Source organism: Apostichopus japonicus, chromosome 4 (genome assembly GCF_037975245.1).
Source record: "Apostichopus japonicus isolate 1M-3 chromosome 4, ASM3797524v1, whole genome shotgun sequence".
In the NCBI taxonomy this organism is placed as follows: Eukaryota; Metazoa; Echinodermata; class Holothuroidea; order Aspidochirotida; family Stichopodidae; genus Apostichopus; species Apostichopus japonicus.
Genome location: NC_092564.1, coordinates 11,464,566 through 11,480,802, shown reverse-complemented (window position 1 = coordinate 11,480,802; position 16,237 = coordinate 11,464,566). Strand labels below are relative to the sequence as shown.

General features: G+C 38.8%; 1 protein-coding gene across 2 annotated transcripts in view; it reads left to right on the top strand.

Annotated features, from left to right (window-relative positions):
• The first annotated feature begins 4,021 nt into the window (after positions 1-4,021).
• Positions 4,022-16,237, top strand: part of LOC139966441 (telomerase protein component 1-like) — a 41,780-nt gene continuing 29,564 nt past the window's right edge. The window contains exons 1-11 of one of the 2 annotated variants that reach the window (XM_071969433.1): positions 4,022-4,176; positions 8,456-9,160; positions 9,344-9,478; positions 11,070-11,231; positions 11,418-11,514; positions 11,772-12,000; positions 12,809-12,966; positions 13,657-13,860; positions 14,622-14,775; positions 15,281-15,464; positions 15,992-16,144. In XM_071969433.1, coding sequence (XP_071825534.1) covers positions 8,480-9,160; positions 9,344-9,478; positions 11,070-11,231; positions 11,418-11,514; positions 11,772-12,000; positions 12,809-12,966; positions 13,657-13,860; positions 14,622-14,775; positions 15,281-15,464; positions 15,992-16,144 — 2,157 coding nt within the window. In that variant the 5' untranslated portion in view covers positions 4,022-4,176; positions 8,456-8,479. Of the gene's footprint in view, positions 4,177-4,338; positions 4,531-8,455; positions 9,161-9,343; positions 9,479-11,069; positions 11,232-11,417; positions 11,515-11,771; positions 12,001-12,808; positions 12,967-13,656; positions 13,861-14,621; positions 14,776-15,280; positions 15,465-15,991; positions 16,145-16,237 lie in introns of those variants that run through there. The other variant, XM_071969434.1, reaches the window with a different exon arrangement.

The window sequence follows — 16,237 nt, the reverse complement described above, 5'->3', positions numbered from 1 at the left end:
TGTACTTGTGAAATGATGAGCTAGACACAGGTATTAGGCCATGATAATATATATGCACTGACAATTTTCGTCAATCGAATAACTGCAGTGTTATAATGCTTTCAGCTATATAGTTTATGGTGAGATTTTGCGATTAATTGTATGTGCAAGCAGAGGCGGAAAGCCTATATATATATATATATATATATATATATATATATATATATATATATATATATATATATACACATATATATAAACATTTATAAATATTATTATTATCGGCCTATACCGAGTATTACGACAACGCATGCACAAACGGTACAGACAAGACTAATTAACCGACATGTGTGCAAAATACATGACACATTTGTCAGATGAGAATTGTGCATCCTATAGAATGAAATATCATTCTTAGTCATTCATTTGGTTTTACAAAATACAAATGTCAGGATGAATACGTCAGCCTATGTATTGAATTCTATCCTTTTCTCATTACGACATGGAATATTTCCTTATGCTATACGGCACATCATTTGAAACTACTATTAGGCTGTCTGAAACAATCCAGTCGCTAGAGGGAAAACACGGTAGCTAAACTCTGATAAATTTCCACCTCACCTAACCAACCAACCCCCCCCCCTCCCCTCTCTGGCCAAACCAATCAACCCAATATCGTCATTTTGATTCATGTGATGCACATGACATGAGTGAAACGAGCAGAGCAGACAGGCTCAGACAGGGGCGTAGCGAAGGGGTTTTTGTGGGGGGGGGTGTGGAGAATTTGATTTGCCGACGGATCGGGAAGTGGTGACTGAAATGGGGGAGGGGTCTAAGGGTAGGGGGTCTACCCCTCCCCTTTGGAAAATTTTTAGTTTTGAAACGTCCTTAGATGCAATCTGGTGCATATTTTAAGTCAAATTTGGCACGGAAGAAGCTCCCGTTCTCCTTTTCTCTATTCAGCTTTCCTTCTTTCTTCCCCTTCCGCTCTCTTCACCTTTTCTCCTTTTGCCGACAGACCCAAAATTTGCCGACAGCGACCAAATTATTGGGGGGGGGTGTGACACCCCCACACCCCCCCCCCCGCTCGCTACGCCCCTGGGCTCAGAACGAGATCCGAACACACAGTTATATCACAGTAACCGATGTCTGCACTCTTCATTTTTTGTTTTTCGTTTATTACGAAAGTAAGAATGCAATATTCTTCAGGCCCAATATTTTTTCTCGCGCCACTGCGTATTTTACCGCCCCTAGTATTGACTCCGGCACCGGGGCTGTATCTCATGTCTCTTCCTGACAGAAGCCTACATGGGAACAAATGTATACGTGGGCTACTATACAATTGTAAAAAAAACTGGGTCCCAGCAGGTGAGGGAAGGAAACTCTTTACAGTAGGCTAATCTATATTGTGTAACTTATTTCATTACATTTCGCTATATTCAAAAGGAGTATAACTATTTGCACGTTTACAAAAAGAATGTCAAACAATCTAGAAAAGAAAAGGAGAACAGTAAAACATTAACGTTAATTAGATACTGGTAACTTTAACGGCGCATTATACAATTTATAGCGAAATTTGGAGGGCTTACCGGTTTGAATAAATATTGTATCATTGTTACTTAACGAATCATTGCTGGCAACATATGACTTAAGGATTCTTTTAAATGCATAGGTTTCTTTTAATGCGTAAAACATGCGTACCTTCAGTATAATCACAGGCGTAGGAGGCGGTGGTAGGCGGCGTAGGGGTGGGGGCTGGTGAAATTTCGGGCAATATGCTGAGAATTATTCGGGCACCTACTGGAAGAAAAATAAATTGCATTGATGTAGCTAAAGGAAATCAATAGTTTAAAAAAATCTTGGTTATTAAAATAAAGTTCTAAACTTGCCCGACTGATTCGCCATTGCTACAATGTAAAAGAGAGTTTTGACATAATTGGCCCTCCATGCTTTTTCTTCATCTGCATAAGACAGTTCGTTGTTTACATTGGCATGATACTGCGCAACTTTCATGGACTATACGGTACACGATGGCTTGCGATGTAGTAACCAATGCATGCCTATATGATATGTACATTAACATGTTGAACGCGCGCTGAGTGCGCGAAAAATGTTGGTTATATTTTTCAGAGACGTCGTTACAGCCCCCCCCCCCCAAAAAAATCAAATTGGGCTCCTACGCCTATAAGTATAATAATTAGGTTTTTTTGCGATCCTGCCTGAAGTCACCATGTAACAGCAATTTACATTAGGCGATACAGGAAAGAAATATTGTGTAATAACTTCATAAGTCAGGCCGTTCTTAATTGACGTTTTGTGCAGTTTGATCAAATTAAGGGAGAGACCAGGATTTTTAAAATGAGGCGGGGAAGCGATTTCCTGTGTCGGGGTCTCAGTGGGAGTATAAAAAATTAGACATCAAATATGTTGCATTCTGGGGGGAGACATATTTAAAACAGACTTCGCAAAAAATTTTAAACTCAGGCTTATAGGCCTACTTGGATAACTTGCGTTCCCAAATGTACATTCAGTAGTAATCAGGCTACTTATTATATATTAAATTAGTGTTACTGTCGTGAACAATTTTTGTTAGCGCTGCCACAACATATGCAGTGAATCTGTGGTGCTTGCCCAGCTGCAGCATGCGGGGTACGGTGTACATAATTTACTCCAAACGTGTTATTATAGTATAACCGTAGCTATCTCCTATTCTGGAACATTTGAAATTGACAAGGTAATGACAGTGGCGTAGCCAAGGGGGGCGTGGGGGTGACAGCCCCCATGAAAGCTTGTCGCCCCCAGTCGCCCCACTGGGATTTTGGGTGAAAAATATATCATTGGTCTGAATGGTCTCGAATCTCCATGATGATCACTCCAATTGCATGAACGACCCTGCGACCGCAGACAGGCAGTAGGCTATAGTTGCTGAAAAACCGGACGTGACATAGCGCATAGGCCGGGTTTTCACTTCTGGGACGTACCCCGATGCTCTTAAAACAGTCAAATTTTCAAGAAAGGAGACAACACTATCGCTGAGAATCAGTCTATCACCCTAATAATGTTTCAGAGGGATGTTGAGGAAACTTTAGAGCAGCTTACAAGCATGGGCGTCAATCCTGGGGGGGGGGGGGGCGGGGGGACACGTCCCACATATTTCGATGGATGGGACACACTATCAAATGTCCCCCCCCCCCCCCCAACACACACACACACACACACATTTCAGTGTCGTCGCTCTACTTGGTTAGTCAGTTCTATGAAAAGTGACCGAGAGTTTTCACATCGGTATGACCTGCAACTTTGTCTGTGCGTCGCGACGAGCGAAATTTGAGATTGAAACCACAAGTTGTGTGCGGATAATGGTGCGGCCGGAGCCAAAAACTAGTTCAAGAAGTCATGGCACTTCATAGCTAGAGCCAAAGCCGTATATATTTGTTGTTTAGTTGTAGATGATGGCAAAAACGGTGCCCGTCCCCTAATATTGGGGAAATGAAATAGGGAGCATATTCCGTAAAAATTAAGGCCGCATGAACTTTATTGCAGATTTCCTGACTCCTGAGTGACGAATTTGTAATTTTCTCCCGAAATCACGCAACTAGATGGCCGCTATCCAGCCTGGCAAGTGCCATCTCCAGCGATCTGGCAGGTATTGAAATCTGAAATTTTATTGATACGCTGCGCGCCAACTGATGGTGGCGCTCCGCTTAGATAGTACTTGCGGCCGGAATACTCGAATCGATTACGTCCCCCCAAGTTTCAAATCGGATTGACGCCCCTGCCTGCAAGGCCCGGGAAGTGTCATTTCCGACGATCCGTAAGAGGCCTGCGCGCCAACTCATGGTGGCGCTCCGCTTAGATAGTAACAAGACGCCCTCCCAGAAATGGTCAAGCCCCCAGCGCCCCCTCCCCACTGAAAAGTTCCTGGCTACGCCACTGGGTAATGAATACCAGGGAAGTACCCCTCCCTACTAAACCAGAGACTGATCCGTGATCGGATATCCTCCCTGATGATTGCAGGGAATGTCGCAATCGTACTTCTTTTCAGACACCATGGTATTGCACATTATCATGGCAACCGCATACCTGTGCAGTGTGTGTTTGGGCCCCGGAACGGAACGTTGTGGGCGAATTCATTGTAAGACGCCTTTACAAAGCTACTGATGCAAACTGAAGCTGTTAACTAACATAATTCGACAGGTATTGCAATCGAATATATTTAATTCAGATAATAGATTAATCATTACTTTAAACATGGTGACTGATATGTGAGTTCGTGCATGTTTACCCAGCCTAGGCCTAATCTTATGTACTGTACGTGTAATTGTGTATTTAAGCTACACTGTACACCCGAATCCACCAAGGCAAGCTGTATACTTATACAGTGTACTACAGATCAACAAGCTAATTTCCATTCCAAGCTACCCATGGTGAGGGGATTCATCTACATAACGAGGGATGTCATTAAATAATTGTGTTTGAAAACATGTAGGCCTATTTGATTTAATAGGCTACCTACAAAATATTCTGGAGTCATTCTGTAACATTGTACAGGTAGGTGTGTAAAATTTCAGTAGGCCTATCAGCATTCTGAAAAACAAGATGTCATTGCAGAGGTATGCTGCAAGTAGGTCTAGCCTAACCTTGTGCTAGTTGTTAATTAACTAACTACTAGTTTTGATATGAGTAAATTCTGCCTAGTTCATTTTATGTCATTTTCATTTTATTTTCAAAGGCTCTAATATATATAATGTTCACCTAATTCTATGTATATATTGTATAGTGTTCAAACGATTAACCTAATCGGAATCGGTAAGATTATTGCATAATCGGAACATAATCAGAATCGGTAAAAATTACGTGGAATACCAGTTATGTCATACCGATTATTCAAAAACATATGGAAGGTGAAAATATCATCATTCAAAAACATGTGGAAGTTGAAAATATCAACTGATGTATAAGGTTTGTTCTTTAACTACGAAATATTATAATAAAGACACCCTCTATACGTCTTTCACAATGTTATTTTATCAAATTAGGCTGCCAGGGTCGCCGATTTTGCTTCCCTCGTGGTTAGTGACTTCATATTAAGCACAGTAAGCATGGCAGCAATACCAATCCCGCGAATTAATGAATGTGCTGGACAGGGTTGGAAATAAGCGGAGACGACGGGCGATTCGCCCTCGCAAGTGCAAAAAAGCCCTCCTAAAGCACAATTACGAGTGCGAAAAAGAAAAAAAGAAATAAAAGAAAATCGCCCTCGTTATATCAGGTGTCTGTGTAAAATTAATTGTGACATGTGTTTGCTTTAGCTAGGAATTGCAGTTGCAGCGCGAATAGCGCAAACAGTTCTCACATCCCGCATCAAATCATCAAATCCCACACAATCACCGGGAAGTCCCGTGGCAAATTACGGCCTCCACAAAGCAATTTCAGTACCAGCGAAAAAAACCTAAAATCCCCACAAATCTCCGACCACATCAGGGACGTAGCCAGGGGGGAGCAGGGGGAGCGACCGCTCCCCCCCTTTCAGTGTCGATATTTTTTTTTTTTTTAAACTGTCTTTTTTTAGCATGGTATTTTGTCAGTGCTCTTTTGATCTTGAATACTCGTCAGCTCCGTTAACTCGATTGTAATCGTAGTAACATTCACGCCTACTGATTCAACTACTTACTTAGTTTGGCAGATGCAATTAGCTAAATTTAGCTTAAATATAGCCAATTACAAGCCTACAGTTGGCCACTGCGTTATAAAATACATATTGCCTACCTAACCGCACTCTATGGAATGTCACGAACTGTATGCACAACAACGTCGACAACGTTCGTGCAATGAGTCGTCCTAAGTTGTTGCACGAACAGCATGTTATGAAGCTAAGCTAGCAATCGTACGTGACACGCACTTCCTATAAATAATTATTACACTGCTAATACACTGCGATAACGATATTTGTTTTTAGGCCACTGCATATCTGGCTGTATTACAAAATATTCAAGTTTATATAGTCCATCAGTTAAGTTCGTCAAATGTATTAAAGTCCAGACATTGGACAATAAACAAGAATCATCCTACTGGAAAACTTGTAAAAGAGCACTATGTTTGTCTTTCTGATATATTATGTAAAAGAACATGTAAAAGAATTTAAACAGGAAACAAAATCTGCTGATACTGATATCATATGATCAGGGCGTAGCCAGTATGTAGCACGATAGTTTCATTCAACACTCTACCCCCCGAAAAAGACTATAGGATCAGATCTTGTCAGTTTTTTAACATGTAGTTAAGAACCCGTTTACGCAGATAATATTTCAGTTGAGAAAACACTTGAGAAATTTGCATCAGATGGCAATCGTCTGATAGCTCTCGCCTTCTCTTATTAGGCTAACTTAAACATTTACTAGCTACAGTTGTATCAAAGACATTTCTGGACTATCTTTGTATCTACAAGTATCAGAAGTTGAAAAGTAAGACTACTCTGTACATGTACCTTCAAGGGTGGTTAGTGGTTAGTGACTTCATATTAAGCACAGTAAGCATGGCAGCAATACCAATCCCGCGAATTAATGAATGTGCTGGACAGGGTTGGAAATAAGCGGAGACGACGGGCGATTCGCCCTCGCAAGTGCAAAAAAGCCCTCCTAAAGCACAATTACGAGTGCGAAAAAGAAAAAAAGAAATAAAAGAAAATCGCCCTCGTTATATCAGGTGTCTGTGTAAAATTAATTGTGACATGTGTTTGCTTTAGCTAGGAATTGCAGTTGCAGCGCGAATAGCGCAAACAGTTCTCACATCCCGCATCAAATCATCAAATCCCACACAATCACCGGGAAGTCCCGTGGCAAATTACGGCCTCCACAAAGCAATTTCAGTACCAGCGAAAAAAACCTAAAATCCCCACAAATCTCCGACCACATCAGGGACGTAGCCAGGGGGGAGCAGGGGGAGCGACCGCTCCCCCCCTTTCAGTGTCGATATTTTTTTTTTTTTTAAACTGTCTTTTTTTAGCATGGTATTTTGTCAGTGCTCTTTTGATCTTGAATACTCGTCAGCTCCGTTAACTCGATTGTAATCGTAGTAACATTCACGCCTACTGATTCAACTACTTACTTAGTTTGGCAGATGCAATTAGCTAAATTTAGCTTAAATATAGCCAATTACAAGCCTACAGTTGGCCACTGCGTTATAAAATACATATTGCCTACCTAACCGCACTCTATGGAATGTCACGAACTGTATGCACAACAACGTCGACAACGTTCGTGCAATGAGTCGTCCTAAGTTGTTGCACGAACAGCATGTTATGAAGCTAAGCTAGCAATCGTACGTGACACGCACTTCCTATAAATAATTATTACACTGCTAATACACTGCGATAACGATATTTGTTTTTAGGCCACTGCATATCTGGCTGTATTACAAAATATTCAAGTTTATATAGTCCATCAGTTAAGTTCGTCAAATGTATTAAAGTCCAGACATTGGACAATAAACAAGAATCATCCTACTGGAAAACTTGTAAAAGAGCACTATGTTTGTCTTTCTGATATATTATGTAAAAGAACATGTAAAAGAATTTAAACAGGAAACAAAATCTGCTGATACTGATATCATATGATCAGGGCGTAGCCAGTATGTAGCACGATAGTTTCATTCAACACTCTACCCCCCGAAAAAGACTATAGGATCAGATCTTGTCAGTTTTTTAACATGTAGTTAAGAACCCGTTTACGCAGATAATATTTCAGTTGAGAAAACACTTGAGAAATTTGCATCAGATGGCAATCGTCTGATAGCTCTCGCCTTCTCTTATTAGGCTAACTTAAACATTTACTAGCTACAGTTGTATCAAAGACATTTCTGGACTATCTTTGTATCTACAAGTATCAGAAGTTGAAAAGTAAGACTACTCTGTACATGTACCTTCAAGGGCGGCGGAACCGGGGGGCACAGGGGGCAAGTGCCCCCCCACTTTTCCTCAGGATAAAAATGTGCCCTTTTTCTACATAAAACTTGTACTCTTGATCACCTTATTAGGTCAGCGATATTTCAGTAAGAGATCTAATCCTAATTTAGAACTATCAGGGGCGTAGCCAGTATGTAGCACTGTAGGCCCGGGCCTACACTTTTTTTGGCCAAGTTATCTTTTTTATTAAAACACCCATAATTCAAATCCATAAGCTTGATGGACGAGTTTAAGAGTCTAGACAGGAAAAACAGAGGTAATTTGGTACATACAAAAGGATACCTTAGAGCCTTGTATTACAACAAAGCAAAAGGAAACAGGGGAAAATCACAACAATAACTGTTTCTGTCAAACTTTATTGCCAATTTCGTATAAACGGGATATTTTCTCATTTTCAAATAATCAGAATCGGACTCGATTATGAAAAAAATAATCAGTAATCGGTATTTTCTGTTATGCATAATCGTTTGAACACTAATATTGTACATTCTATTTGTAATTTTCCATATTCAGGGAAAATCTTGAGATACATCCAAAATGGATTTGAGGAGCAGAGACCTCTCCAACCCACTTCTGAGGTCATCCTTGCTGTCATCACCATCTAGTATGATACATGGGAAAGAGAAGACCACTACAGAAAACAAGTTACTCAAGGAATATCAACCAACTCTTTTGTGTGAAAAGAAAACAAATTCAACAGGTCAGAAATCCTCCATAAGAAAGACTTCTGATAGTGGCAAAGGTTCAAAGTCTCTTCTTCTTGGTCCGTCATTAACTTCATTAAAACGAAAACCAACCCAAAAGTTTTCTCCTTCAAGTTCGGTAGAAAGCCTCAGTGGGTACACATTGCAGTTGAGTAGTAACCTTTTGAGTCAGAAGACAAGTTCGGCCAAGAAGAGACTTATATCGAATGATACTAAGAAATTTCAACATGGTCTTGTTGACCCTCACCAACAGCAGCACAAGCTAGCAGTCTCCGGGGGGAGTTATTCGTCCAGCTATCTTGGCAGTAACCTCCAGAAACAAGATGTTATTGAGGAGATGCCAGTCTGGGAGAGAACTATATCCTCAGACTTTGCCTTTCCAGAGTATGACTTCACCATGGAGACCGAGGAAGAAATTGAATCAGCAGATATTGATAGTTTTGGCAAGCTCCGTTTTCAAGAGGAGGAAGAGAAATTAGAGTTTGAATCAAAGCTGGTATTTCAAAGGAAGAAGGTGAGTTTAAACTATGTAGTAGAATGTATGTATTCTGATACAGATCTTGAAGAGAAAATTCAGGTAGAAGTTTCATTACTAAACTTGTAAGATACAGTATGGTTGTATTTTAATAGAGATCTGTTGTGAAATTATTCTTCTTGTAACCGTAATTAAGTTTTATCTGTTATCTCAAATTTGCAGCAAGATTTCATCAACTCAGTGAGTGCATCTCTGATTGGTCAAGCAGACTTTCACGATCCAACAAATGCAAACAGGAAGGCAATATCTGCTGCTTTTGAAGAAGTTGTACAGTTTGACCCCGAATTTCTACTCAAGGTATGGTATTTGTTGATTGGCCAATAGACTTGTTATTAGACTGCATGGCAGTATTCTGAGTGATGCTTCATTTATATTACACCTATTGTAGTAATATGCTAACCAGCTCTGTTTGGAAGATCTCGAATCCCAAATTTCTACTCAAGGTATGGTATAGCCCGCACGAACTAGTGCGTTTGTTGATTGGCCATTAGTGTAATACTGCATGGCAGTATTCTGAGCAATGCTTTATTTATATTACACCTATTGTAGTAATATGCTAACCAGCTGCTGCTGAGTGGGATGACCTTTCCCAAATTGACAACCATTGGATCTTCATATTCTCCAACAATTCCAATTAATCCAAACAGTGCTTGATCACCATTGGGTGAAAAACAGGTGAACAGATTAAAACAGATTCTCCGTTTGATAGGATCAGTTCAACAAACGAAAATCCAAAGTGAAAACTGACAAATGTTTGGATTTTCGTAAATTTCTATAAGTGAGGATTTTCAATAGAAAATGCTACAAATGCTGATGAGTGATGTACTCTCAGTAGGTTGAACAGATAGACTGGTACAAATAGTAATATCTGGTTAAATAAGAATAGCCTTAATTTATTACTGTACCCTAATTCTTAACCTGTCTCTTCTGCTTTGAGCTAAAGGTATGGTACTGTATATAACAGGATTTTAGGGGTTGCCTTCTTGTCCAAAACATTTAAAACTTGGTTGTTTCACCAATTCAAATTATAATTTGACCTTGCCATGCAGACAATGGAAATTGTAAGCTTGATCAGGCAGGTCATCAGAAGAAATATTATCAAACACTTTTGACCCATTTTCATGGATGGTGCAAGATATGCTGTGGTAGTAGCAAATGTTTGTGTTGCACCATTTTGTGCAATTTACGACAACCGGTTGAACCAGATGATTATTCTGAGTTTGAAAAACCACATGCTCAGGTGATCCTGGTTCGTTCGTTCTTTTCATTGTTTTCATATCCTGCATAAGGAGAAATGTAATTTACTAGGAAGTACGTGGTTAATTTGTTGTCATTGAGAAGTAGATGCACACTCTAGTAAATTTCCCCCATATTTTCCCCTTAAATTACAATAGAGTAAGGTCTGTAGTATGACTTGAGCTTGCCAGAAGATTCATACCAAGAGTAGAAGAATGTTTAAAATATTTAGGAAACAATTATGGGGACTTTTTAAGATGATGATGAGAAGAATAAAATGGTGCAACTAACAATTTTTACAAAACTGGACAGAAATCTCTGAAAAAGCTGGTAATTTCAAGAAACATAGCAACTGATAAATAGTAGTTTTAGTCCTTCAGTGTGCAATGGAATTGACATTTATATCTTGCAGTGCTCATTTCAAAGTAGTGAATCTTGACCAGGGACAACATTATTTCAGTGTTACATTCACACTCAGTATCACAAACTATTTCACCATCTCCTCTAAAGCCAGAGTCATTTACTATTAGTAGAAGATGCGATATTTTGTAGAAGTTTGTTAGATGGTTAAAATAGGTTGAGTATGAAATTGCTATGATTTTCGTTTCATATCATTATTTTTATCCACCTTTTCTTTTCTTTTGTTATGTAGGTAGCATTGTATACCAGAAAGGAACTCAACATCAGGACCACTGCAAACTTTCTCCTGGCAGCAGCTGCTTTCACCACCCAATGCCGACCTTTTCTGAAAAAATATTTCCAAAAGTCCATCGCAATTCCGTCCGACTGGATTGAAGTTGCTGAAATATATTTGGTATGTATGGGCTTTTGGAGTTGGATTTAGCTAGCAGTTGTGATGACAATCTTAATGTCAGCAAAGAAAAAAAATATTTTGGACAACAGAGCTAATTTCTGGTGGTTTTGACTCTTTCGTGTACAATTGGACAAGGTGCTGTTTATTGTAAATCACAACCTTTTCTTTTTCCTTTATTTTGAACAGACTTTTCACGATGCCTCCATGAGCTTTGGTGCCCTTCCTGCTGCTCTGAGAAAGGTCATGACCTCAAAGTTCCCTGATTTTGATAAATATCAACTCGGTAAGCATTCATTTTAGGATAGTGAAGCTCTAATATGGATTGAAAGAAATGTTACAGTCAACGGAAATGGAATCTCATCTGAATTAAATTAGTCCTTTGCACGACATCGCAGTATGTCCGATTGATCGTAAGATTGTATGCATGAAGAATTCACAAAGAAGATAATGTTTATATGTTTGTACCACTGTTACATTCAGACTAAACTAGAGTAAATTTTAAAACAAAGCTGAAACATCTCACCTACTTCCTTTTCTTAGGAAAATACAACAAGGACAAGAAAAAGACAGGGAAGAAGAAGAAAGATAGGGAGGAATCTAAGAACAAAGCAGAAGATGAGCAGAGAGATGAAGATAAAGAGGAAGATGATGAAGAAGAAGAAGAAGAGAAAGAAGATGTTGAGAAGAGATCCTTTAATCTTAAAGAGCTGATCCGAAAACTGCACATCACCAACCCAGTTGAACATGTTATGTGCCTCATTGGAAAAAGGTAGATCTGATAATGATCGTGTGGCTCAATGGGGCAGAGGTTATATTAAAGCTATTTATAATAATGAGTTCACCTTGTGTTACAGAGGTGCTTATGAGGGGGGGGGGGGAAATCCCTTATACAGCTATGAAACTCTTACTCTGTTTGGTAGATCTCATGACCGCAGTGTCCAGGGAAACTACTACTGTATGGTCTTGAGATTGCATGACAGGTTCACTCACGCTGGCAAATGTGACTATGCTTCCTGTATCAGCAAGTGTAGCTTACATAATGAGAAATGTCAGTGTAACATAAAGGAAGCAATAATTGTTAATATAAACATGATTATTAAACAGTCATCAGGAAGTTTGGAATGGAAATGCAAAGGGAATTTTGAGCTTGTGCAGTTACCTTTGTCATCATATAGTTAAAAATGACATTCTCCCAAGTTATTGACTTGGGAATATTAAAGGGAGCATTGAAACTGAAACTATTCCAGTCATGATCGTATTAAAATGCAGTTTATAAAGTTACTATTCATACTGCAAATAAATGGATGGATACATTTATATACATTTAGTGTCTTTAAATGTGCACTTTATTTTGCATAGAATAATACTCTATATGTAAAATGGTTTATGGGTGACAAATTTGCCAAAATCAAATGGATTTTTTCAGTGACTCGCAAACTTTGTTCGCAAATGAAAGGCATCGAAAGGATCTGCAGTCTAATCATTTGGAATCTCATATCGCCAAAGTTTTTATCAAACACCAAACTTTTGCTGCTTTTCAGTCTTTTGTGATAAAATGTTTTTCGTCTTCAATTCAGATATCCAGAGGATTTAGAATCTTTCTACAAGAGTCGTCTGCCTGGCACATGGGAACCAGAAAGAGCTGGCAAACGTATGAAACTACCCACACCTGAAACCTGGGAGACTCAAGTATCCCTTAAAGGAAATAAAGCTGAAACATGGGAAAGCCTTATAGGTATATTAAGAAAACTGTTAAACACAGGCAGTCAATCCTTTATACAGTATCGCATAGCAAAGTACTTTGCAAAATGGTTACATTGCTACACAAGTGCAAAGGTTTATAGCACATATGTAGCACATTATGTTACCGTATATTTGAACAATAGTTTACAAATAATGAATGGTTATGAGTGCAATAGTGCAAATATTTCATGAGTTGAAGGATGGAATGCTCCATTCAACGAGGCACAGCCGAGTTGAATGGAACAAATTTTGCATGCAATCAACGAGCTATTGACCAATCAAATGACCAGAATACAATTAGGTGTTGTATAATACTTGATACTTGACAAACTTCATAACCTCCAATACTGCTACACTAATTTTACTGTATGTGAGATGATAATGCAAAAGTATATATTCTCTTCATGAACCATAGGTTGTTTCAACTATCAATGGAATTTTCCATTCAAATTATATTAGTAGTTTTATATGATGGTAAATTTCCACGCATATTCAACAATCAATTTTATGGTCAAACAATTGTAAGAGAACAATATTCAATTTCTGTGCACAGTGTAATCATGTACACATTAAAACCACATCATGAGATTATTCCAATTGTTTATCCTTTAAAGAGTCAATTCCATGATGTTCTCACAGCCTCCCCTCCCCCCCCCTTTCTACTTTACATTTCTTTCTGCAGACCATAGGAAGCTTCCGTTCATGGCCATGCTGCGCAATCTCAGAAACGTGATAAAGGCAGGAGTCAGTAGCAAACACCTCTCATGGATCGTCAAGAAGCTCACAGATGAAGGATCTGTCACCCACAGCAAGCAGTTTCCGTTCCGGTTCTTCTCTGCCTACCAGGTCCTTGAAGACATGGAAGAAGATCTGAAGAGAGCTCAGAGTGAGTCGTGGTTCTTGTAATTTAGCACAAGACTTGATTGATTGAGTGAGGATCTATCCAAAGTGATTGATTGTATATGCATGGAAATTTAACATGATCATATGAAGCTTCCATCATATTTTGTAAAAATTGATATATGAAGGAGTAATATGCTCTCTCTCTATGCCATTCAAAATATTCTAAATTAAATTTTGAGTCTGCCTCAACAAGACGGTGAATCTGTGTTTTCCAGTTTCAAAGCATTACCTAACACTCATCATCTATGATCAATGTTACAGATTTTGTTACTGTGTCCTCTTTTTCTCAGCACAACAACACTTTAGTGTGTGTTGCACTATGTAAGAATTGTGTACTATCGTTAATATTATTATTATAGTTATTATAATTGTTACTATTACTATCAATTTTTCACCACAAGTGTTTGACCATTTTATGATCTTGAATATCAAAGACGTGTATTAAAGAGCTTTTAAATATCATATCGATCAATTTTATCCGAGGGTTTTATCAAATGTGTAGTAATCAGGCAAACTTTTGTTCTTGGCAACTTCTGTATAGTTTTCCTCCATTGTGTGAAGGACACTACTTGATATAATTGAGAATACGCTGGTTTAATACTGAGATGCAAATCTGATGAGGTTGATCCATGAAATGGGACCTGGAGAAAGTCAACAACATAAATATTGAATTATCTATCTTCAATTTGATACCTAGTAATATAGACGTCATTTGTAAATACAATCCTGGTAATTCATCTACAGCTCAAGAGGAAAATGCAGATGAATCTGGGGATGCAGGTCGTAATAGGGGGGGCTTCAGAGGCAGAGGTGGCAGGGGGAGAGGCAGAGGACGGGGTCGAGGAGGAGGAGGAAAAGGTGAAACATTCTGGAAGAAGAAGAAAAAACCTGTAACACTGTAAGCCGTTTGATTTGTCATGTAAGATTTAATCACATTAAAAACCATGGCAAGCCATTCATGACAGGTTTGTTAAATTTAAAGCAAATACTTGAAAAGCAAATACTGAAAAAGTTGTGTCCTTGGTTTGTGATTCTGGTGGCACATTTGATGTTTTTATACTTTTGAGAAAGGCTCATACGTTTCAAAAATGACCGTCAACAGCAGCTATCCTAGGCCTGACGTGGCTCTCATGGAAAAGTTAGATGATTGGTCTAGTCTAATTTTGAATGTAAATATCTGATGGTAATTCATTAATTGTCACTCAGTGGTTGGGCTACTTGCCACAAGACTGGACCAGATATTTGAGTTCACAGCAAGGAAACCTTGTTGGGATGTGTGATATGATCATTACTGATGCAACCATCTTGTTTGTTATGTTAAACATGCCCATGTACATGGTATTCAATTCATTTGCAGTGTAGAGAATTTTGCATAGTTTTCTGATTTGCATTTCCGTTGACAGAAGTGACTTCAAGTATGACACTAGGCTCTTACAGAGGTTCCGGAAAGCCTTGGATACGGCTGTGAAAATAGCGACCTCTTACAATGTGAAACCGATCAGGGGAAGAACTCTAATACTATGCAGTGTAACAGAGGGCATGTGGGGGCCCTGTACTAGTGCAAGAGGAATGGGGAAACCCAAAAAAGTAAGATGTGATTATCACTTTAACGAGTAACTCCATGAAAGAGATCAATTTGTTAATTGCCTAATTGGTTTAGCCTCAACAAACAGAAATTATTGTTTGACAAACTTGTGACACTGATTTCACTCTTTCCACTTGTAAACTGATGCATCTCGTTTGTATGACCTCCCTCAGAGCATTTATTTAAAGTTACCACTAAACTCTGAGTATCAGATGGATGGAATGTGAATAAAATGAGCAAAACACTTCATGGCCATCATGCCAAGATTCTCGACAAGATTCTGGGCGCTACTTAATATTTTGATGGGTTAGAAAAAGTATTCAAATAAGTTCAAGTCTGAAGTGTTGTCAAAGCATTGTTACAACAATGATTCTCTGAATTTGCATAACTCCATGGCTATGTTTGGTTTTGAAATATTTCAAATAATGTCATAACTAAAAAAAACAAATTATGTAACAAATTTCAGATGGTCAATGTTTATTAAGAACTGTTTCCACTTTTGAACTTATTTTGGCTGAATTTTTCACAGGTCCTTGAGGTTGGCGCTCTAATGGGTCTGATGTGTAAATACTCCTGTGAAGAATGTTCATTTATCCTCTGTGACTCCGTGAAACATGAAGACATCGAATTGGAACAGGGCACTATTTTGGACAACATGCAAAGTGTAGTAGAACTAGCCAAAGTAAGTAGAATTATTACTGATTGCACATTTGTTTACACTTATACCAAAGTGCATCCGATTAGTTTCCATGTAACTTTACATGACATGGTTTGA